A 22,763-nucleotide genomic window follows, 5' to 3' on the forward strand; every position below is an offset into this window, starting at 1 on the left:
CCAGGTCCGCCCCCGCCTGCTGCCGCGCCGCCTGCCAGCTAAGAATAGATTTCACAGTGACCACTGCCAACCGATTTGATGATGGGAAATACCACCTTTGAATTTCAATTAAGCCAAATATTACTTCCCCCCAAAGAATTCTGCTCTTCTCAGCGGTAGACCTGCATCACAAATCATCGTCCTTAATCATTACTATTAGATTTTGAATTTTGTCAATGTACGAAGAGTGGACATTTGTTTTCTGCAGCTTTGCGTTGCCTCCTGGGCCCCAGAGCCTGCAGCATTTATTCTGGCCCCTGTCCTCCCACGCCCCGCCCTGCCCGGGCCCTCCAGACTCAGCCAGTCTCGGGACTGACGACCCCCACTTGGCCTTCCTCCGTGTCCCGTGTCCAGCCTGTGGCCGGGAACAGGACTCCCATTCCAATGCTCACCCCACGCTGTCAGCCCTCCTGGTGGCACTGCCACACCCACCTGGCCTCGGGACCCAGCGTCACCCTAGGGGACATGTGCCCTGGTGGCCTGGGGTGGGGGCCCCTGGCCCCTGGCTCTCAGCCCCCAGCTTCCCTGAGTACCACCCTCTTCTCTCCACACCCTGCAGGAGCCAAGGCCAGCGTGGGTGGCTGAAATCTCCCCGGTAACAGGCCTCCCCCTCCTGCCAGCCTCCTCCCCTAACCTGCCCTCCCTCCTCCCTCACCCTGCACCTGCTCTCTGGCCCCTGGGCCCCTCCCCCAGCCCCTCCCACACCCCCACTCCTGCTCCCTCCTTCCCTGGCTCTCCATGTCACCATCTGTGGCACAATCCTTCTCTGTCACTCTCTCTGCCACCCCCTCCTTCCCCTTCCTCCTTCCCCGCTCTCTATCCCTGCCTCTCTCCGCATCTCTCCCTCTCTTCCCTTCTCTCGCTCTCTTTCCTCCTCCTTTTATTCTCCCTGTCACGCATTTCTCATCACTCCCCCTCATTCTGGCTTTCCACCCACTCACTGTCCTCTCTCTCTCTCCCTCTCTCTCCACCTCCGACCGGCCCCCCTTCCCTCTATCGCTCTTGGCTCCTATCGTCCCCTGCTCCCCATTTCTCTTCTTTCCTTGGGAGGCTTCTCCCTCCATCCCCACCCCAGGCTCCTGCTGGCAGACCCCATCTGCGTCCCTGCCCTCCAGGACATGTCCCGGAGATGAGGGGGGACGCACCACGCACCAGTGGGAAGTCAGGGCTGGAGACCAGATGGAAGAGGCTCTGTGGGCAGACGTGGCCACCGCGGGCCTAGGAGGGGGCCCGGGCCGCAAGCAGTCTGGAAGGGGGCAGTGTGCGGGGATCCCGGCTAAGGGGTGCTCTGGGGGCAGCTGGGGACTGTGCAAGGAGAAGGGACAACAGAATGATAACCAGCTTGGCAGCAAGGAGGGGATCCCTCACCCCACGGACAGGTAAGGAGGCTGGGGCTGAGGGGGGGTCCCAGAGGGTGGGGTCCTGGAGCTCCCCCTCTGCCCAGCATACATTTGGGAGGTTGGGGCTGGCCGCTGGAGAGGGTGGGGAGGCCCAGGGGGCAAGGGGGCTTTCCCGTGACCTCTGGGTGGGCTGTGGGGGTGGGGGGCCATTCATCTTGGAATTTTGCACCACAGCTCTCGGATCTGGGAATCACTGCAGGGCAGTGTCGGAGCTGGAAGCAGCCAGATGCATCGTGCTGCGTGGCCTCCTCCGCTCATGCGCCGGCTTTCCTGAGCCCCCTGTCTGTGCTGGGCGCCGTGCTCTGCACGCTCCAGTGTAATCGCAGCCACCCCGGGAGGTGGGTACGCTTGTCTTCATTTAACAGGAGGAAACTGAGGCCCAGAGGAAGGAAGTGACTTGCCCAAGGTCACACAACTCGGGCATGCGGGGCGTGTTCCTGGGGTCAGATGCCAGGCCTGGGGTGGGAGTGTTCAGTGGGCAGTGACCTGGGGCCTCCTCGGGAAGGCCCGGGGCAGCAGAGGGCAAACAGAACACAGCTAGCCAGGGGCCAGCAGCCTGCATGGTCCAGGCTGGCCCAGTCCCTGCTTCCTTTACGCCACCAGGGCCAGGGGGTGCTGATGGTTTCTGAGTAGACAGAACTGAGTTTGAATTCTGACCTCCCGCTCACCAGCTGAGTGACCTTGTGCAACTTGCTGAGCCTCTCTGAGCCTCAACTTCCTCTTTTCTGAACACCCTCCCCCGTGGGCCCTGGGAGGGTTTCATAATGTGAGTTTGAAGCGTCTGCCCAGGAGCAAGGCCCCACCTCGCTCAGAGCTCCAACTCGCCGAGCGTCTTGGTCTAGTCCTGTCTTTTGATGTTCTGGGTGCTGTGCTAGGTGCGCAGGGTCCCTGCACCCAAGAGCCAGCACCCTAGAGGGGCAGGGGGTGGGGGACAGACAAATGCCGAACCGATGGGGCGTCTGGAATCCCGCCGTCCTGAATTGTGTGGGGCTCAGGGCCGCCACCCGCCCTCTCTGGGCTTCCGTCCCCCTGAACAGTCCTCTGAGGGGTCCACCCCCAGCTTTCAGGCAAACGGTGCCAAGACAAGCCAGACAGGGAAGAGCCTCCCCCGGGATGAACTGGATCATGCACAGGATTCCGGCTCCTTAAAGAAAAGGCGGCACCTAAATTGCAGGTCTGGCTGACGCCCCCGGAAAGCTGTTCTTTCCCTGCTTTTGGCGCCCTGGCCCCTTGAACTTGGCCAGGGGAGGTGGGTCCAGATTAAGGTGGAGGCAGGGCATCTCGTGAGGGGGCCGGGGCTCTGGGAGGAGCTGGGCCTAGTGGGTCCCCTGTATCCTGCCAGGACCCTGTGCGTTAGCACACGTGGTGTGTGGGTGGGTGCACACGTGTGTGACCGGCGAGAGGGAGGCTGTCCTCAGAGCTCACCCCCAGGCCTCCCTGGGGGCATCTGTCGCTGCAGCCTGGCAATCAGGTCTGCCCGGCTCACTGCTCCTCTCCTGGGAGCCCAGCACCCCTCCCTCTTCCATCGCTGGGCTGGACTGGCCGCCTGGCGGGGAGGCGGTAACGAGGATCTGCGACAGGGAGGCAAGGGGGATGGGTGGGTGACGCAGGGCTCCCGGAGGAGGCCAGGGCTCAGGTCCCAGATTCCACGGTCCCGGGTCTCAGGAGGGCTGGCTCGGGTACTTGGAACGCTAACATTCCCTGATTCAAGGCCACGGATCTAAAAGCCCATGACCACAACTCAGTTCTAAGAATCTACAATTCTATTTCTAGGCCTCCAAGAGTCTAGGGATTTGGGTCTATGGTCCTACTAGTTCCAGGTCCTGAGGAGCCGAGAGAGCTCTGAACAGGCCGGTGGGAGAGCTGGAAGCCAGCTGGGCGGCCTGACCCACCAGGCAAGTGCCTTCCCCGGGCCTGGCCTCAGTCTGCCAGCCTGTGAAGTGGGTCCTCCCAGCTCTGCCCCTTCACAGCTCTGTGACCAGAGTGTGTGGACTCACTTTGTTCCCGGTCTGCATGTTGGGAATGGCAGACACAGTGCTTACCACCGGGTGCAGAGCGTCACCCGCTTAGCCGGGAACCTGGCAGTCGGGCTCTGTGACAAGGAGCTGGCCACACTGTTAGGACCCCATGAGCCACTGCCCAGAGCCCCTCCCTTAGAGATGGTGTCCCAGGCCCAGGGGAGCTGATGAGGGCCTGGGGTGATGAGGACAGGGAGGGGGTGCTCTGAGCCCAGCTAGCCTGGGGTCCCCTCAGGGGGAGCCACGGCCACGGGGTGCTTTGCCATTCTCAGCATCGCCCTGCCTGGCCCTCAGAACCCTCGGAAGCGCCAGATCATCAGGCAGGGCACCCAGGCGCACTCGCCCACCCAGCGATGCTTGCTCCGAGTTGGGGCACCTCCCCTTTCCCGGAGCTTTGCATCAGGAAAGCGGGTCCTGACAGGGCAATGCAAACCCCCAGTGTTGGATTGGCAGGAAGATATTGGATCGTGGGAGGGTCATTAGGAAGCAGGGGGAGGTCTAGGCCCAGAGGAGGCTGCAGCTTCCACCTGGTCTCTAACTGGGCCTCCTGGGAGCCAAGAAGTCTGGCTGAGGGAGGCTAGCAAATCCGGGGGCGGGGGGCCTTTCCCGGGGGCCTGGGTCTCCACTCTCAGCAATGCATCCTCCCTCCCCGTTAAGATCTGTCCCCTCTGGCTCTCTGATTGGTTTGGATGGTGCCTCAAACACGGATGCAGAGCTCGGGCTGGTGTGAAAGGGACAGCGGGGAGACCGGAAAGGTTCAGAGCTGAGTGAGAGCGACTCCACACGTAAGGAGAGTCGAGTCCAGCAGGGGAGCCAGGAGGAGTCCCAGCTCCTCATCACACATGGGAGGTGTGACAAGAAGGGCGCTAACACAGTACGTGGGAATGCTGGTTCCCACCATGCTGGGGGACGTGCTCCTACTGATGCTTCAAAACCCATCCTGAAATGCCCTCGTCTCAGGGAAGCCCGGCTTGCCAAGGCTGGGGGAGGCAGCTGAGTGAGAGCGGGTTGGCGACCGCTGCTCTAGTGTGTTTTGAATTTCTCTACAAGTCTCCCTCTGGGGGAGAAGGGGCCCCAGATAGCCCTACCTCCCCAGGTTCACAGCCAGTCATCCTGGGCAGGGTCTTTGCACGTGGGCTGGGGCAGGCAGAAAAGGTCCCCAAGGGCTCTGACTCCCAGGGGAGGGGTACTCCTGAGCCTGTGGTTCTTAATCTGATGAAAGCTCTGGGCATTCAAAGTTTTCGGGGTTCATGGATGCTCTGAAGTTCATCTGGAGACCCAAGTTCAAGGTTAAGGAACCGTGACATGCAGCAGTGTTTTCAAATGTGAGGGCTGAGCCCTGTTGGTGGGTGTCCCAGTCCATTTGGGCTCCTACAACAGACTACCATAGATTGGGGGACAGACATATAAACAACCAAAATTTACTTCTCACAGTTTCAGAGGCTGGAAGTCCAAGATCAAGGTGCTGGCAGATTTGGTGCCTGGTGAGGGCATGCTTCCTGGTTCATAGATGGCCATCTTTTTGCTGTGTCCTCACCTGGCGGAAGGGGAAAGGCAAAGGGAGCCTCATAAGGGCACTAATCCCCTTTAAGAGGGCTCCACCCTCATGACATAATCAACTCCCAACACCATCACACTGGGGGTTAGGATTTATTGCTTTGGTGGGAGACACATTGTCTATAGCAGCAGGTGATCCACGTGGGGCTCCACTGGCTGGGACCATCTTATGTAGAAAGGGCAGGAGTTGCTTTATGAAACAATATGACTCCATTGGTTGCTACGTAAAATGTACTGGCATCAAAAATATGTGGAAAGCACCGGTGTAAAGGAAAGGGCCTATGTTGTCATCGGCTGATTGAATGATCCATTGATTCCTTATTGGACATTTGTGTAGCACTCACCCTGTGCACAGGCGAGGGGACACAGGCCAGCGCTGGTCCCTGCCCTTTAGAGCCAGGCAAGCCGGCGCCCCTCACCACACCGTAGCTACGGTGGTGCAGGGAGGTCACTCTCCCTCTCTGAGACTCAGTCTCCTCCTCTGAGAAGTGGGGATACCTTGCTGGCCTGTGCACTGATGAGCTGGTGCGTGTCACTCTGGCCGAGCACAAGTTCAGTGTGAGGAGGGAGGGGCAGCTGGGAGGAAGCCATCTTCCGCCATGACCTGGCTGTGTCCTCCCTCCTCCAGGCCGATAGCGGACTGCTGACCGCCCTCCCTCAGCCATGGACCCCCTTGGCTATCCTTCACCGGTGCCCGCCACCTCGGAACCTGACAACGCCTCGGCCTGGCTCCTGGACGCCACCCTGGGAAACGTGTCCGTGGCCCCGAGCGCGGCCGGCCTGGCCGTCAGGGGCGTCCTCATCCCACTGGTCTACCTGGTGGTGTGCGTGGTGGGCCTGCTGGGCAACTCCCTGGTGATCTACGTGGTCCTGCGGCACACGGCCAGCCCCTCGGTCACCAACGTCTACATCCTCAACCTGGCGCTGGCCGACGAGCTCTTCATGCTGGGGCTGCCCTTCCTGGCCGCCCAGAACGCCCTGTCCTACTGGCCCTTCGGCTCCCTCATGTGCCGCCTGGTCATGGCCGTGGATGGCATCAACCAGTTCACCAGCATCTTCTGCCTCACGGTCATGAGCGTGGACCGCTACCTGGCGGTGGTGCACCCCACCCGCTCGGCCCGCTGGCGCACCGCCCCCGTGGCGCGCGCCGTCAGCGCGGCCGTCTGGGTGGCCTCGGCCGTGGTGGTGCTGCCCGTGGTGGTCTTCTCGGGCGTGCCCCGGGGCATGAGCACCTGCCACATGCAGTGGCCCGAGCCCGCGGCGGCCTGGCGCGCCGGCTTCATCATCTACACGGCCGCGCTGGGCTTCTTCGGGCCCCTCCTGGTCATCTGCCTCTGCTACCTGCTCATCGTGGTCAAGATGCGCTCGGCGGGACGGCGGGTGTGGGCGCCCTCGTGCCAGCGGCGGCGGCGCTCCGAGCGCAGGGTCACGCGCATGGTGGTGGCCGTGGTGGCGCTCTTCGTCCTCTGCTGGATGCCCTTCTACGTGCTCAATATCATCAACGTGGTGTGCCCGCTGCCCGAGGAGCCCGCCTTCTTCGGCCTCTACTTCCTGGTGGTGGCGCTGCCCTATGCCAACAGCTGCGCCAACCCCATCCTCTATGGCTTCCTCTCCTACCGCTTCAAGCAGGGCTTCCGCCGGGTCCTGCTTCGGCCTTCCCGCCGGGTGCGAAGCCAGGAGCCCCCAGCCGGACCTCCGGAGAAGACAGAGGAGGAGGAGGAGGAGGAGGAGGACGAGGATGGAGAGGAGGGTGGGGAGAAGGGGGCCGGGAAGCAGGGGGAAGCGAAGGAGATGAATGGCCGGGTCAGCCAGATCACACAGCCTGGCACCAGCAGGCAAGCGCTGCCTCCCAGCTGTGTGCCCGGGAAGGAGCAGCAGTCCCTGCCCCAAGAGCCTTCCGCGGGGGAGAGGCCGGGCGCCCTGCACATCAGCTGTCTGTAGGGCCGGTGGAGGGCCAGAGCGGCCCAAGCACAGAGCAGAGGCCGTGGGTGAGCCTCGGGCGCGCCTCGGGCCTGCCACCCAAGGTGCCAGGGGCCCGTGATGGGCTGTTCAGATCCCACTGCTGCTGAGACTCGCTGTGTGACCTCCGATAGGTCACTTGCCCTCTCTGGGCCTCGTGTTCTCCTCTGTGACTCAGGGATGGGAGTCATCGGTCTAGACAAGCGCTGCCGGATGAGAAGGCTGGAGGGACATGACCGCTGGGCTGACCCTCCTGAGGGGGGCCCAGGTTAAGGGGAGGGGTGCACACTGGCCGTCCCCTTCAGAGACAGAGCATCCAGCTGGGTTGGCCTGAGTCTGGGTCCTCAGAGGATAAACCAAGGCCTGGGTCTCCTGGGCTCAGGGTCAGGTTCATAGGAGAGGAGCTGGGGCCCAGGTTCACAGGGAGCTGGACCAGCACCCCCCCAGCCCCCCAGTAGAAGAAAATCTTGCCCCGTGGGGGGCGGGTGTGAGGCTGCTCAGGCACCAGCTCTCCCCTATTGCTGCAAGGCCTTGAGGCAGCCCTTCTCTCTGGGCTGCAGGCCTCACCTGCTGAGCAACCCAGTAACCTCCAGGCCCTCTTGCCAGACGGTTGGGCCAGGACTCCTGTGATCCTGGACTTGAGAAGAAGCGGATTTTCCCAGAAGCTCGTTAAGTCCAGCTGCAGGGTCCCTTGCTGCGTGGGACCTCTGAGTCCCTGAGCCTAATTTTGTACTTGGAATTTTGTATGGCTTTTCTTAAAGAGGGACCCCACATGCATAAGCTTAGGCCACCCAAAGCCTAGCTCGGGCCCTGCGAGGGCAGCCCACGAATCCCCAAAACAGCTCACTTTGTGTTCGGAGCCTGGAGGGGGGAGTGGGGTGTCTCTGGGTCTGTGAGAGCTCACAGGGGGAGCATCCCCGTGCTTCCCCTCTCGCTGACCGAGGCAGGGGCCCCACCAGGAGACCGGCATGGAAGGGCAGAGGGTAAGACAGTGAGTGCTGAGAGGAGGAGGAGGAAGAGGAGGAGGGGGAGGACAGGAGGGAGGAGGAGGAGGGAAGGAGGATAGATCTGTTCCATGACCTTGGAGCTGTCCTTGGCCCCTCTGGACTGAGCTCAGTTGCTGCATCAATGAAACTGAGTTGCCTGGCTCAACAGTCCCAAGAAAGCGATGCCATCAGGTGGGAGAGCAAATGCTCTGAAAAGCACAGGGCCAGCCCCTTGAGGCCGCTCAGTGCTGGGAAGAGGGGCTGGGCCTGGCCTGTGCTGAGAAGCAGGGCCTGGTAGACCGGAGGAGGCCTCTCGCCCTCTGAATTCCCCGGGCTGCAGGCTGGAAAGGCCCAGGGAAGACAAGACAAGACAAAAACGTGGGACCACAGGGCCCTCCCTGGTTTGGCTTGGTGGATAGAGTGTCGGCTCATGGACGGAAGGGTCCTGGGTTCGATTCCAGTCAAGGGCACATACCTCCATCCCGGCCCTGGCCAGGGCACATGCGGGAGGCAACCAGTCGATGTGTCTCTCTCATGTTGCAGTTTCTCCCTCTCCGTCTCACCCCTCCCTTCCACTCTCTCTAAAAATCAATGGGAAAATATCCTCGGGTGAGGATTGACCACAACAACAAAGGTGAGACGACAGGGAGAGACCACTGCCCAAGGCTGGCCTGGACCGGCCTGGACTCCCTCCCCCAGGTGACCCCTGAGAGCCACAGTGAGACTGGCCCCGGGGAGGGTGGTACCTCTGGCTAAATCCCCCAAACCCTCCACCTGCAGAGGCAAGGGGCCCTCAGGGAAAGCACACGGACCACAACTTGGGGGACCCACATCTTCAACTCACCTCAGATCCTGGCCAGCTGCGACCTCTCCGGGCCTCAGTTTCCCCATCATAAAATGGAGGTGGCTGTCCCAGCTTGCCTGCCTCCTTGGGTTTGGGGAGGACAATAAGTCACACCAGGTAAACTGCCACACACACTGTAAGGGGGGGGGGGTGACCCCTTCTCCCTCACCTCTCTGTATCTGGGCCTTGGGGGTGAGGACATGACGAAGGTGGACTTGGGGGTCAGAGGCTCAGGGAGACGGGGCCTGGAGGTATGTTTCACCACCTTAGGGGGCCTGGGGGCCCAAGTGCAGAGGCCGCCCCACCTTCCTGATTCCTGGGACAGGGAGGGAAGCCTGTTCTGCAAGGGTGGCTGGGAGGCCCCTTAGAGAAATTCTTTGCTGCTTCTGCCCCTAGCTCTCGTCAATAAAGATGGTGACACATGACAACAGCCATGACCTAGGTCGATTCCTTTGCCAGGTGCTGTGTGTCTAGATTGGTGTGCGTGTGTGTGTGTGTGTGTGTGTGTGTGTGTGTGTGTCTAGATTTGTGTGCATGTGGGTGTGTGTGTGTGTGTGTGTGTGTGTGTGTGTATTCTGCTTTGAGAACAGGTACAATAAAATAAAAACTACCTTAGAGGAAATTACTGTGAGGTAGGAGTGAAGAAAGACCGGCATCTGAAAAGTTGAGCAGAAAGGAGGGCAGCGTACTTATATTTTTATTAAAAAACTAGAGGCCCGGTTAATAAAAATTCGTGCACTGGGGGTGGGGGTGGGGGTGGTCCCAGCCTGGCCTGTGCCCTCTCACAGTCCAGGAGCCCTCAGGGGATGTCCTACTGATGGCTTAGGCCGTAACCCGCCTCTGTGGGAGGCGACTGGGCAGCCAATCAGGGGCCGGCACCCCCCCCCCAATTGCCCCTCCACCGCTGCTGGTTGCTGCCACTGCCCCCTCCCCCATTGCTGTCCCCTCCTTCTGCCTGCTGGCACGTGCCTTGGTTAGCTTGGTGCTGCCTGCTCGCCAACCCCGCTCGCCTCCAACTGGTTGTGACTGGTCGTTCCACAGTTTGGTCGATTTGCATGTTACACTTTTATTATATAGGATGATTTATCAGCATGTGCTTGTGCTTAAAGCCTTTCTCTCTCTGTTTTTCAAATTTTTTATTGTTTAAACTATTACATATAGTATTATATATGTCTCCTTTTCCCCCCATTGCCTCTCCCCAGCCACCCTCACCCCCTCCCCCGCACATGCCCTCAACCTCCTAGTGTCTGTGTCCGTTGGTTATGTTTATGTGCATGCATACAAGTCCTTTGACTGATCTCTAACCCCCTCTCCCTCCCCTGCTTTCTCTCTGAAGTTTGTTGGTCTGTTCGATGCTTCTCTGTCTCTGGATCTATTTTTGTTCATCAGTTTATGTTGTTCATTATATTCCTCAAATGAGTGAGATCATGTGATATTTTGTATGGGCGTCCATCTCTATCAGGACCCTCCCTGAATCCATCTCAGCTCTGTGTGCCCAGGCCTCCAGGGGACGTGGAAGATGCCTCTGACAAGCCTCAGCCTCTCATCTTACAGATCTTGATGCAAAAGCAGCAGTTACACTTTCTTCCTGTATCCAAATCTCAAATCTCATGGAAGGAAGCTGATTGGTCTCAACTAGGGCACATGGTGGCCCCTTGGGCCAATAACCAAAGACAAGGTGACAGAGTGCCAGGTGTGATGATTGGCCAGGTGTGGGTCATGTGACCATCCTCCCAGCCAGAGAGAAGGTAGGACTCTGTGATGAACAGTCTGGCTGACCAATGGCGTAGGAGTTGGGTGGGGGACAGACTACAATGGCAAAGGGAGGCTAGCCAGGAGTATCAATAGCAGGCTGGGGTGGGGTGGTTGGGGGATGTAAGCACAGTTCAGGTGCATAGTAGGTGCTCAGGACATCTCAGCTGTATCCATGAGGGTCCAGTGCTGTGTGGGAGTGGTGCCCAGGCCAGGGCTCTTCCCCCCTCACCCCCACCCCCACCCAACATGCTCAAGTTCCCCCACTACATGTGTGTCACTGCCTGTGCACACGTATGTGCATGTCTGTGTCGGGGTGTCCTGCTAGCCTTGCCCCTCCAGGCAGGGACCGTTCCTGGTGCATCTGTGTTTCCAGGGCCTGGCAGCACCATGGGCCCTTCATGTGAGCATTTAGAATAGATGAACGAGGAAGGAGAATTCCATTTCACAGCTCCCAGGGGAAACTTTCACATGGTGACTCTAGCCTCCTTGGGATTTGTACAACAGGGTGACCCTGAATAAAGGGGGAAGTGGGGGGGGCAGCGGGAGGAAAGAGCTTATATGGGGTTTGAGGCTAGAATCTGTGGGTTATGGGAGCTGCGAGGACTCCTGGGTGAGGGGAGGCTCTGGGGTTGTGAGGCTGAGCGCGCAGCAAGGGTGGTGATGACTCGCCCTGCAGACATCCTACTTGCTCAAACCCAGCCCTTCCCTTGAACTTGTCTCTCAGAGGTGGTTGCCAGGCAACAGCCCATGGCCACCGTGCTCTGGACCAGGACTTCATGTGTCAGCCTCAGCCTGACAGGCGAGGGGCTGGGGGTCGTAGGTCCTGCAGTAGGGAAGGCCCCAGGGCCTCAGGCCCTCCTCACCTACAAGGGGGTGAGAGACAGAGGCCACTGTCCCTTGGGAAGGTGACAGCCTGGGCTCTGCAGGACTCCAGACACAGAAGAAAGCACTCTCAAAGTGTGAGAACCACAGCTGTGCTGTGAGGGGCTCCCCCTGGAGTTGTGCAAGGCCACGGTCCAGCCAAGGTCTCGGGGGCTCCCCTGTCACTGGCAGGCCCTGCTGAGGCTCACGATGAGGCCAGGGGAAGGCTGGGAGGGAAATGCACCCCCTCAAGGTCATGGGACCCAAAGTCAGGGGGGCTGGGCCCTAGGCCCACTCTGCCACGAACCTACTGTGTGACTTCGGGCCATCCCCTTCACCTCTCTGGGCATAGTTCCTTGAGTTCACACAGATTTTTACTGACACTGGGCTGGGGGTACAGTGGAGGAAAAGAGATCCTCTGCTTGTGCCCTTGGCACTCAACGGCAGCCACACAAGTCACTGTGTCACTATGCAGTGGGGAGGGCAGTGAAATTTGTTCTGAAGGAGCATCATTGTGGAAGGGTCAGTGGTGGGGGCTGCACTGGGGGCAGAGGGTTGAGCATGAGTGTGCTGGGCAGAGGGACCTGCTTGTGCTAAGGCCTGGACGCTGGGGGATGCAGGAATGAAAGGCAGAGGCAGGGTCCCAATTCAGGGACAGAGATTATGTCGGACAGGACCTCCTAGAAGGTTAATTCCTGTTGAGGGTTTAATTGTGCTCCTGTCCCCCCAATTTATCTATTTAAGTCCTAACCTCCAGTTGGGCCCCTGCTCCAACATGACCGGTGTTCCTAAGGTTTGGACACAGGCCTGCGCACAGGGGACAAGCCGAGGCCCACCAAAGGTTGCCTGCAAGCCACCAGGAGCTGGGAGAGAGGCCTAGAACAGCCCCCAGAAAGGAGCGACCCTGCCTGACACCTTGACCTTGACCTCCAGCCTTCAGAACTGAGAGAAAAGAAATGTCTGTTGCATTGTTATGGCAGCCCTAGCAAACTAATCTAATTCCCCACCTGCAAAGCAGAAACAACACCCCCCCCCCCCCACCCACCCACCGTTCCTGGCTCTCAGGGGGACCGATGGACTAACTTGTGCATTCTTTCATTCAACAAGAGTTTATCGGGCAGCTGCCAAATAAACAAGCTGAAAGCAGAGAAATATAAGGCCTGTCTTTTGGGAACCAGGATCAGAGAGAAAGAGACAGTTCTTTTTTAAAATATATTTTTATTGATTCCGAGAGGAAGGCAGGGAGAGAAAGAGATAGAAACATCAATGATGAGAGACAATGGTTGATCGGCTGCCAAAGAGACAATTGTTAATCCCTCCCACCCTCCTCACTCTGGAATTGCCTGGGTTTGATCCCAGCTCATCCATTCACTGCCTGTTTGACCTTGAGCCCGTTCATGAAGCTTTCTGTGCCTCGGTTGCCTCTTCTCTGAGATGAGGATAAGAGCACATGTCTCTATAGTTAGGAGCTTTAAATGGGTTAATATTCACAAGCAGCTTCGAACAGTGCCTGGTGCATTGTAGCTGCTATGTGTGTGTTAAATAAACGTGAGAAGTGCTTTAAGCAGAAGCAAGAACCCATGCATGGGTGGGGTGAATGTCTCCTCAGGAGGGGTATGGCCAGCTGAGTGTGCATAGGGAAGGAGGCGTGGGAGACAGTCAAGGTGCTGAGAACAGCTCTGATATCCATTTTATAGCTGAAGACAGTGAGGCCTGCATAGGCCATGTGACTTGCTCCAGAGGTAGGAGCAAGAACCCTGTTTTCCTAGCCGCCAGTCCAGTGTCTATAGTTTTTTAAAACTACAATAATGAGGGCCGGGGTATCAGGAGTGATGTTGGGAGTGGAGAGAGCTCTGAAGCCACTCATGCCAGCTCCTTGGTGGCCATTGGGCAGTGGCAGACAATACTCTCCGGCATGACCGGCAGCCCAGACCCCACAGGGCCTCAGTCACCTCCTACAGGTCCAGCCCCTCCCCAGTAAGCCCTGCAGCCTTGGCAGGCCAGGGCCATGTGCACACAGAGGCGAAGGACTGGCACACACTCATGTGTGTGTACGCGAGCATTGAGGGCCAGACCAGCCTTCACTTTTTCTCGGGCTCAAAGAAAGTGCCCGAGCCACACTTGGCATTCTCCAGGGTCCCAGACACCTCAGGTCTTGGCTCAGGCCCCGGGGGACACAGCCTGTAGGCAGGCAGGAGCCCATGCCCTCCATGGCCATCTTGTTAAAGGGGGAAATGAGGCCTGCAGTGGGACATGGCCTCTTGGTGCTGCGCTCTGCTCTAATGACCAGGAAATATGTCAATATTTGCACATGGGAACTGCTGGTCCTGTCCCACTTGGTCAACATGCCCAGAGCCTGTTTGGTTTCTTTATTTGTAAGAGGAGGGTTGAATCTGAGCTCTGGCCTTCTGTCTGCTCTTCACACAAGGCAGGTCTCTCCTCTCCGGCCATAATAAATGGCAGCAATTACAAGGGGAACAAAGAGAACACAATGCCCATTACAGTGGCACGTGAGCTCTCAGCCACACAATCAGGTTCGAACTCCAGCGCTACGTGCCTTTGCGTTAGCCTGGGAACCTCTTGGAGCCTCAGTTTCCTCATCCATAAAGTGGGCTCCATACCCCCATCGCACAGAACTGTTGCAGGCCCCGCGGAGGCCAGCGCTGTGCTCTGTGGCCCGCAGGGGGCGCCAGGGACCTCCCTCTCGCCTCTGGGAGCCCGACGCCGCTCGGCTCGGCCAGACTCGGTTTCATTCGTCCCCAATCGGATCCGTTCGGTCAGACTCGGCAATAATCGGCTATCCTCGGCAACACTCGGTGACACTGGGCTCTGCTCGGACAGCTCGGCTCTATTCGGGTCTGTTCGGCTCCTCCCTGCGCAGGACACAACAAAGGCCCCGCCCCAGCGCGGCGGGTCCGCCCTCACCCCTGCGCGTCCCGGTTCCCGTGTGCAGGCCCGGAGGCCGGAGCTGGGCCGCATCTCGGCGGTCTCGCCGGCGGTGTCCACGCAGCCGGGTCGGGTTTAGCTGAGCCCTGGAAGGTGCGGAGCGAGGCTGCGGCCAGCGGCGGTCTTTTCCCAGGACTGGAGGACGGAGTGGGCGGCGATGGAAGGGCCTGGGGTCGGGGAGTCACTCCCCTTAGTTCTGCCCAGCGAGCCGGCCATTTGCGTGGGGAGGGAGCCAGCTGCTGCGCCTGTTTCCCTGAGCCTCAGTTTCCCCCTCTGACAATTAACAGGGTCCGGAGGGCCTGGCACGGCGTGGGCCTCTTGGGGACTCAGTTTCCTCTTCTGTAAAGTGGGGCAGTTCGCCCAATTCGGGTTAGCACCTGTGGAACCAGTCATGGGTTGCAGAAAGCCCAGGATGGAGAAACTGAGCCCAGAGAGTGAAGTCCACCCAGTTAGTCAAAGGAGGGGCTCAGGAGAACTAGGGGGCGAGGGAGCCTGCCGATGGGACAGGGAGGTTCCCATCGGGCCTCTGCCCACCTTGCGGGAGTGGGTTTGGAAGAACAAGGGAGGGAATGGGCGCCCCAACCAGCCCTGCGCGTCTCAGTGGGCTCTTCCTCCCCCTCCCCCCTCGGCTCCCTAAGAAGGTGATGGGCCCGGTGGGATGGGAGCATCCCTGGCCGACAGGCGCGACCCGATCTCTCGGGTTTCCAGTTGGTGGCGCTCACGGCTTCCTTTGTTTAGTCTCTGAAGTGGTTCCTGCCCTTGAACAGTTGGATCAGTGACTGGCCAGTCCCCACGCCCCTGCCTGGCCCCAGGAATCATCTGGGTCTCATTCACTTTTCTGACAGGCACACGGTTCCCAGGGCTTTGCAAGCACCGGTTCAGTGTCACTGTGTTATACCTTCTCCCAGCCCGTGGCTGGGGGTGGGTTCTGAGTGTCTGCCTCTGTGCTTCACTTTCTCATCTGTGCGCATCAGGAGAATGGGCCCAGCCCCTCGTCACACTCAGAGTGTAACCGAGGAGCAGCCCCGAGGGGCGGCCAGGATAGCATGCCCCCGGCGGGCGTCCCACCAGGCTGCTCAGGTGGCCTTGGCTTCCTCATGTCCCTCATGCCCAGAGACACTGAGGCTTGGATGGGGGGAAGACATGCCCAAGGTCTCACACGGAGAAGGCAGGCAGGCAGGCAGGCAGGCAGGCAGGCGGTGGAGCTGAGACCCACCCAGGCTTGTCTGCCCTGGGGCTGCAGCTCTGTCTCCAAGCTGCCCGGCCTGCTGGGGGGCCAAGGGATGGTGCACCAATGGAGGGGTTTCAGGCAAGCTGGGAGGAGAGCCAGACTCAGTTCAAGGGAGTGGAGGACAGATATTAAAGTGTAATATTTTGAGTCCTGCTCTCTAATCTGCCCTGCCCCCAGCCAGCTGCCCTGCACCCAGGGAGGCAGGGGGCTGTTTTCTGGGGCATGATGTGACTGGGGGCCAAAGGACCTGGCCGAGAACCTGGAGCGTCAAGTGCCTTCCCAGGGCTCAGCCTCCTCACCTGTTAAGTGGGATGAGCAGCCTTCCCCGCAGAGGGGCGGTTGAGTGGGCTCAGAGCACAGCGCTGGCCACATAAGAGGCCCTGACAAAACCATTCCGGTGTCCCCCTCCTGCTCCCCATCCATTTGTCCTTCCCTTCCCCCTTTCTCAGAGGCGAGGCTTTTTAAACCAAAACCCAGCTGTCTCCCCTTCCAGTGCTGCTGACTCAGCGCTTTTCCTGGCGGCAGCGGCAGGAGTGGGGAGGGTGGGAGGTGACTCCCTGGCTCTGTCCCTCTGCAGCCCTGGCTCTGTGCCCTGGGAGTGCTGCCGGGGGCAGGGCCACACGGAGGGCACAGCCAGTGTGGACCCGACCGTTTTCCCAGCAGCCATAGTCCTTTTGTCTGGGGCCCTGGGACCCCTAAATAGGAGTGGGGGGCCCCAGGTGGGCTTGGGAGGGAGAAGCAGCAGAGCTAGACGTTGGGAGAGCCTGGCTGTCGTCCCAGCTTGGACTCCTGCTGCTGTGTGACCTTGAGCCAGACTTGCCCTCCCTGGATCGCAGTGTCCCTGGGGAACATAAACGAATTGGATTAGATCATCTCTAAGCGTCCTTCAGGCCTGGACAGGCAGCTGTTGGTTATCTCCCAAAGAGGAAAACAGGCTCCGGTGAGAGCTGGTCAAGGCCACAAGCCCAGCCGTGTTCCGTCCTCCACGCCTGGCTCACCTGCGAGTGGTGGTGGGTGGGTTTAGGGCCCCAAAGTCCAGACTTCAGTAAATCCCCCAAGATCTCGGCACGCCTGCACCTCCTGAGGGTGATCATGTCACCCCTCTCCCGGCAAACCCTGAACGGCAGCCTTTGCCCACAGCGGTGCCCATGTGCCCTCGTGGGAACTCCAGTGGGATGGAGAGCACTTCCGCTCTGTAGGGTTGTGGTTCCTTTTCAGCAGCTGTGTGACCTGGGAGTCACATCAGCTCCTTTCCCAAGGGCTCCCTCAAATAATGGATCTGAAGACCTACTAGGTACCGAACGAAGCCCCTGCAAAGAAGAGGCCTGGACAGGCAGTAAGTACAGCACCAATGTAGAATGAGCTTGGCCGGCGTGGCTCAGTGGTTGAGCGTCGACCTATGAACCAGGAGGTCACTGTTTGGTTCCCAGTCAGGGCACATGCCCAGGTCGTGGGCTCTATCCCCAGTGTCTGGGACATGCAGGAAGCAGCCGATTGATGATTCTCTTTCATCATTGATGTTTCCATCTCTCCCTCTCCCTTCCTTTCTGAAATCAATAAAAAACTTTTTTTTAAAAAATGTAGAATGTGAGGGTGCTGGGGAGCAAGGGACATGGACCAGCTCTGCACTGGGTTCTCTGGCTGCAGGGAATCGAGGCTGCCGCCTTTTTAAACCTCCCAGAGCCTAACCAGAAGGAAGCCGAGGCAGGACCCTGTGAACTGCTGGGGGGCATTTCCCCAGGGGCACTGGCTCGAGAAGACCAGGAGGATGAATCAATCATGGCAAAATTCTAGTTGGAGGAGGAGGACTTTGGCACCCATTGGGATGGGGTTTTTGTCCGGCTGCCACCCTGATAGCCCAGCAGGTAATACCTTCTCTCAGCAAACCTCTCCTGTGCCTGGCAGGGAGGGGGCTGGCACTGGAGTTCTACAGACACCTAGGGTGTCACTTATGAGTGGGTGGTGGCACCAGAATTGGAACTGAGGCTGCCGGGCTGGTTCCTGTGCCCTCTCCCCTTTTCAGCTTAAGCTGGGGGCCCCCAGTAGCAGGATTCCAGAGCTGCCTCCCCTCCCCAAGCAACTGAAGGGGCTCCTGACCCCCTCTCTCCCCACCTCAGTTTCTCTGCCAGCACATCAGGGGCCTCCGATTACCTCCTGGCGCGGACTTTTTGGGCCTCTGAATCCAACAAGACCCCACCAAAGAGTTAAGCAAAGGAAATCCAGAGCTCCCATTATCTGGGCAGAACCCAGCGGCTGGAGGGGAGGGAGCAGGGAGGAGGGGACGTGGGAAGCCAGCTCAGCCCTCTTCCTCCGCCCTCCCTCCCTCTCGCCCTGCCTCCATCCCTTACTCCCTCCCTCCTCGGCTTGGCCTGGGGGTCTGGGCCAGCAACCAGTTATTACTGCAGACATGGGCCAAGGAGCCAGAGGCTGACCCGAGGCCCGGGGTCTGTGAGCGCTGGGCGAGGCTGCGGGACGGAGGGTGAGTGATGGAGGTCCTGCATTTCCCACCCACAGCAGGGCCGCCCACCCCCAGAGGAGGCTGGGGTCAGAGCCTGGAATTCCTCTCCTCCCTCCTGGCTTCCTGGACACATCTCGGGCCCTGCACCATTCCTCTGACGCCCGCCAGGCCCTCCAGGCTCTCCCCTCCCCATCCCCTCCTGTGACTGAGGCCGTAGCCCCTGGTGAAGGGCTGCCCTCTGCTGCTCCTGGCTTGTGCCCACCCTGGTGGGCTGGGACGCACACCAAGTCTACTCTTCGGGGCCTGGCCCTTCCCCCACCCCCAGGAGACCCCAGCTCCTGAGTGGAGGCAGCAGGGACCCCCTAGCCACCCCCAGGGGCACGGCCCCTCACACTCCCTGCCGGGCACCCTCCTCCATGGCCAGTCTGTGATCCAGGCTGTCACCATTTCTTTTGTTTAAGGCTTTGCTTCCTGTCCCCCAGGCCAGTTTGTGTCTCAGAGCCTTTGACTGTCATCTGGCTGGAGCCAGCAGATAGGTCCCCAAACGGGCCAGTCCCCTGGAGGAGCCCTGGTCTGCCCTGCCCTGTCCCGGGAAGAGGTCACGCCGGGCAGAAGAAGGAGCAAACTTTTTATTAAGAGTCTTTTGCAGGTCAGCCAACTTCGCTGCGCGTAAATCTCCCCAAACAACCCGGCGGCGGGGAGGTGGCGGTGCCATCTCCTTGTAAATGCCAAGGAGCAGGTCCAGCCACTAGTCCCAGGTCTCCCAGCTTGTCAACGAGCCTGGGATTTCACGTATGACTCCAGGGCCTCACCTTGTCCCATGAGACCACATTCTGGCCAGGAAATAGGGGATTGTTGTTTTTCTCAAAACCACTGGGATGTGCAGTTTACAAATAAAAGGTGAGGGTGAACATCATGGACAGAGAGGATGCTGATCTGTGTGGATTTGACCTGCCTTACAGAGCAGAACCAGGACACCGGGCCAGGGGGCCCGGGCTGGGGGCAGGAGCTGGGGAATGGACACCTCCAGGAGGGGCTGATGGCAGGGGAGGCTGCCCCGCACCCCCTCGCTTCTGCTGCTAGCCGTCTGGGGAGGGGAGGTACTCAGGACAGGGCTTCTGCCCCTTTAAAACCTAGCTCTCACCGCAGTGCTCAGAGAGAGAGAGGGTGGCGTTTAAAACAATACCTCCTCTACGGGTAGTAACCACAGAAAAATATTTTTGAATTGTACTAAATGTTAAAGGAGAACAAAAAAGGAAATAAACAAAGAAACGCCAGAAGCGTAAAAACCAGCCTAGTTTCAAAAGCCGAGTTTCTGATGCTGCGATAACTCAGCGCCAGCCCCCAAAGGCGGCCGCCACCTCAAAGGCTCCTGCCCGGCTTCCTGCCCGCCTAGCCCCGGCCTGTCTCCCGCGCTGGTGTCCGGGTCACTTCCTGCCCCTCTCCAGGAACTCTGGATCCCTCCTCTCTCGCCAGGGCCAAAGCAGGTCCTCACAAAGCCTGGACTTCTCGGAGCCTTTCAAGTTGCCAGGCTTCCTAGTCCTGCCCCTTCATTCCAATTGACCACCTTGGCAGCTTATTGGCAGGTCCACTGTGATTGACACAACCACTTTCCAATGATTTAACTCTCGCCCGAGGCTTCCCTGCAAGGATTCGGTGTAAGGTTGTGCAGGTGTTGACTGCACAGAGATGCCAGAGGAGGGGGGCTGGCACCAGCCCGTGCCAAGGCCCCTAGTCTCTGTGGTGCCCTCTCTCCTGTGTCTAATGTGCCCCCCTGCCCCAGGAGCGCCCTGTCCCTTGCAGGAAGGCCCGAGCAGGCCAGCAGTGGCTGCAGCAGCGACTCCTCACTGCTCCACAGTAGAACCCCGTCCCCAGGCAGAACCCCGTGTGTTCTCTGATGGAAGTTGCTACCTGCCTGCTAGAATGAACGAACTTTCCTAGCTCCTTTGTCAGGACCTCGCGTTCATGCCCCAAACCACGGGCTGGGCCCGGAGTCCCCTCCCCTACAGAGCAAGCCTGCGGATCCTTTGCGTTCCTCCCAAGGGCCCTCTCACTTGTCAATGGTGAGAGAGCAAGCCAGAGGGTGGGGGGGAGGGTGGGGAGAGCATTTGACAGCCTCAGTGGTTCTGGCCCAGGGGCAGCTGGGGCGCCTTCCTCACCCACCCCAGCTAAGGTCCCCCAGAAGCCGCCTCTGCTGGGCTGTGGCTCTCTCTGGAGGGGCTTCCTCCTTCAGGGACCTTGCGTGGCAGCACCTTCAGAGACGGGGATCCTTCCGGGAGACTCAGCCTCCAGGCCCTGCCCTGCCGGCCACAAGTCTCTGGGACCTTGGAGAACTGGCTTCTCTGTGTGGACCTCAGTGTTCTTGTCTGTTAAGTGGGGGCCCTGGCGTCCTTCCCCGAGTTATGTCGGGAACACACTTGCTGTGGGTGGCAGCATGCATGCCAGGCACAGGCACAGCGGAGATGTGAAGTTAGCTAGACTGTTCCTCCTTCCCCGCTCCAGGCCGCCATGGGGACAGCCGCCCTGGACCTCCTCTGGACAGTCCTTCTGCTCCCTCTCTTGGTGTTTGGGGTCCCCACCGAGGAGCACACCTCCGGGGAAGCCCTGGCCTCCAGTCCCCCCGGGCGCTGCCGACGGTGCTGTGACTCTGAGGACCCCCTGGCCCCCGCCTATGCTGCCGATGAGTCCGCAGCCTCGCCATCCTCCCTCCCGTACGTGTGGCCTGAGGTCAGGCCCTACATTAACATCACCATCCTGAAGGGTGAGTACCCGTACGTGGCTCAGGCTGGACTGGCCTGGCCGGGGACATGGAGGGCATGGGGGGCGGTCTCTTCCTGGGCCTGGGGAGGGGAGGTGGAGGAAGCAGGAGAAACCAGGACAGACAGTTATTCCCGACCCTTTCGTTCACACATGAATTAAACACCTACTATGTGTCAGGACTCTTCTGAATTCTGGGGCTGGAGCATGAACAGATCAGAGATACCTACCACCATTGCGCTTCCATTCTAGTGGGGGAGGCAGACAGCAATCAGCATACTACCCAAGTTAATGAGATACAATGTTTGATGGTGACAAATGCCGTGGAGATGACAAGGTGGGGCAGGGTAAGGGACATGGGGAGTGCAGGTCTGGGGGCAGCTTGCCTATCAAGCAGGATGGTCAGTTCTCACTGAGGGAGAAGCCACGTGTATCTGGGGAAGAGCATTTCAGGCAAAGCGAACAGCACGTTCAAAGGTCCTGGGGTGGGAGTGGGCCTGGGGTTTTAGGAGCAGTGGCAAGGGAAAGAACTGGGGTTGGAGATGAAGCAGGGCCCAGATCAGACTTGGGTTTCTCCTCTGAGTGAGATGGGGCGCAGGGGCGGGTTTGAGCGGAGGGAAGTAGTTGGGATCAGGTCCCTCAAGACATAGGTGGCCACCTGCTTCTCGTGTTCAAGGTCAGCCTGGAACAAGGGCCGGGCAGAGGCGTGCCTGCCTGGGGGTCAGGTGAGCTACTGCCAGACGCCCGGGCAGGTGGAGAGGGGCCAAGCAGTGCTAGGTGAACGGTCCTGCTTTGTGTCTGCGGAGTTTGCAGAGCGCTTTCCCACGCGGCATTTGCTGAGGGCTCGCCTTTTCAACAGCCAAGACCCCAGCTAGGGCTGGGCACACAGCGGGGTAAAGCCAGCCAAGGGCTGCCTGGCTCCTACCAGGGGGGCTTCCCTTGGGTACTTTCCTTGGTTCCTTCTTTGGGTCAGAAGTGCAAGGTGCACCCTGCCACTTGCCCACCCGCCCTGGAGCTTGGCTTCATGCAGTGTCCCCCTTCCCTGGCGGGGAGGGGGGCTGGGCCTGCCTTCCCAGAGCCCACGGCAGCGGGACCTTCTCTGCCGGGAAGGCGCGGGGATGGGCGGGTGTGGAGACAGACTGGAGTCCGAGCCCTGCCTCTCTTGCTCCTGAGCTGTACAACCCTGGGCGAGTCACTTAACCTCTCTGTGAGTGGAAATGGTCGGTGTCTTCTCTAGAGGGACATTCAGGGAGGCCATGCCTGGCGGGCAGTAGGTGCTCCACAAATGCTGGTTCCTCTGGCCTTTCTTCTCTGGGCAGAGGCAGAGCCCTCCACAGACAAGTGTAGGTGCCCCCTTCGTTCAGGCCCGGGTGCCCGGGGGCCTGCCCTGACTTCTCCCTTGTTCCCACAGGTGACAAAGGGGACCGGGGCCTGCTGGGCACACCTGGGAAGCTGGGCAAGGAGGGTCCCCGGGGAGAGCGAGGCCCCCAGGGCACCAAGGGTGACAAGGGGCAGGCGGGCAGCCCGGGCAGCCCGTGCCAGACTCGCTTCTCCGCCTTCTCCGTGGGCCGCAGAACGGCCCTGCACAGCAGCGAGGGCTTCCAGCCCCTGCCCTTCGACACGGTCTTCGTCAACCCGGACGGGCACTTCGACATGGCCGCCGGCCACTTCGTGGCCCCGCTGGGCGGCCTCTACTTCTTCAGCCTCAACGTGCACAGCTGGAACTTCAAGGAGACCTACGTGCATGTCATGCACAACGAGGAGGCGGCCGTCATCCTGTACGCGCAGCCCAGCGACCGCAGCATCATGCAGAGCCAGAGCGTGATGCTGGCCCTGGCGCCCGGCGACCGCGTCTGGGCGCGGCTCTTCAAGCGCGAGCGGGAGAACGCCATCTACAGCGACGACGTGGACATCTACATCACCTTCAGCGGCCACCTCATCAAGCCCGAGGA

The 22,763-nt window shown here is 59.8% G+C and overlaps 2 protein-coding genes across 5 annotated transcripts; both read left to right on the forward strand.

The window, feature by feature from the left end:
- The first annotated feature begins 731 nt into the window (after positions 1 to 731).
- SSTR3 (somatostatin receptor 3) lies at positions 732 to 8,433 on the forward strand. Of its 4 annotated transcripts, XM_014530860.1 has the most exons (4): positions 732 to 1,418; positions 1,614 to 1,777; positions 3,213 to 3,337; positions 5,639 to 8,433. In XM_014530860.1, exon 4 carries the CDS (start codon positions 5,678 to 5,680, stop codon positions 6,953 to 6,955), a length of 1,278 nt encoding a protein of 425 aa, XP_014386346.1. In that variant the 5' UTR covers positions 732 to 1,418; positions 1,614 to 1,777; positions 3,213 to 3,337; positions 5,639 to 5,677; the 3' UTR covers positions 6,956 to 8,433. The 4 variants fall into 4 exon arrangements, 3 of the variants coding, with proteins under 3 accessions (XP_014386346.1, XP_005883290.1, XP_005883291.1); XR_001360001.1 differs by lacking the exons at positions 3,213 to 3,337; positions 5,639 to 8,433 and adding an exon at positions 2,477 to 3,205 and having other exon boundaries at positions 733 to 1,418; XM_005883228.2 differs by lacking the exon at positions 3,213 to 3,337 and having other exon boundaries at positions 733 to 1,418; positions 5,643 to 8,433.
- An 11,247-nt stretch (positions 8,434 to 19,680) lies between these two features.
- C1QTNF6 (C1q and tumor necrosis factor related protein 6) lies at positions 19,681 to 22,761 on the forward strand (the record flags this gene model as incomplete). Its single annotated transcript, XM_014530800.1, has 3 exons — positions 19,681 to 19,712; positions 20,557 to 20,815; positions 22,223 to 22,761. Coding segments are annotated over exons 2-3 (792 nt in total), but the record flags the coding sequence as incomplete, so codon positions are not given.
- Between the last annotated feature and the right edge of the window lie 2 nt (positions 22,762 to 22,763).

The sequence above is a fragment of the Myotis brandtii genome, unplaced genomic scaffold (assembly GCF_000412655.1).
Source record: "Myotis brandtii unplaced genomic scaffold, ASM41265v1 scaffold78, whole genome shotgun sequence".
Classification (NCBI taxonomy): domain Eukaryota; kingdom Metazoa; phylum Chordata; class Mammalia; order Chiroptera; family Vespertilionidae; genus Myotis; species Myotis brandtii.

Bases quoted from the DNA above. Each gene is read 5' to 3' on its own strand.
- SSTR3 (XM_014530860.1), top strand. From the start codon at position 5,678: ATGGACCCCCTTGGCTATCCTTCACCGGTGCCCGCCACCTCGGAACCT.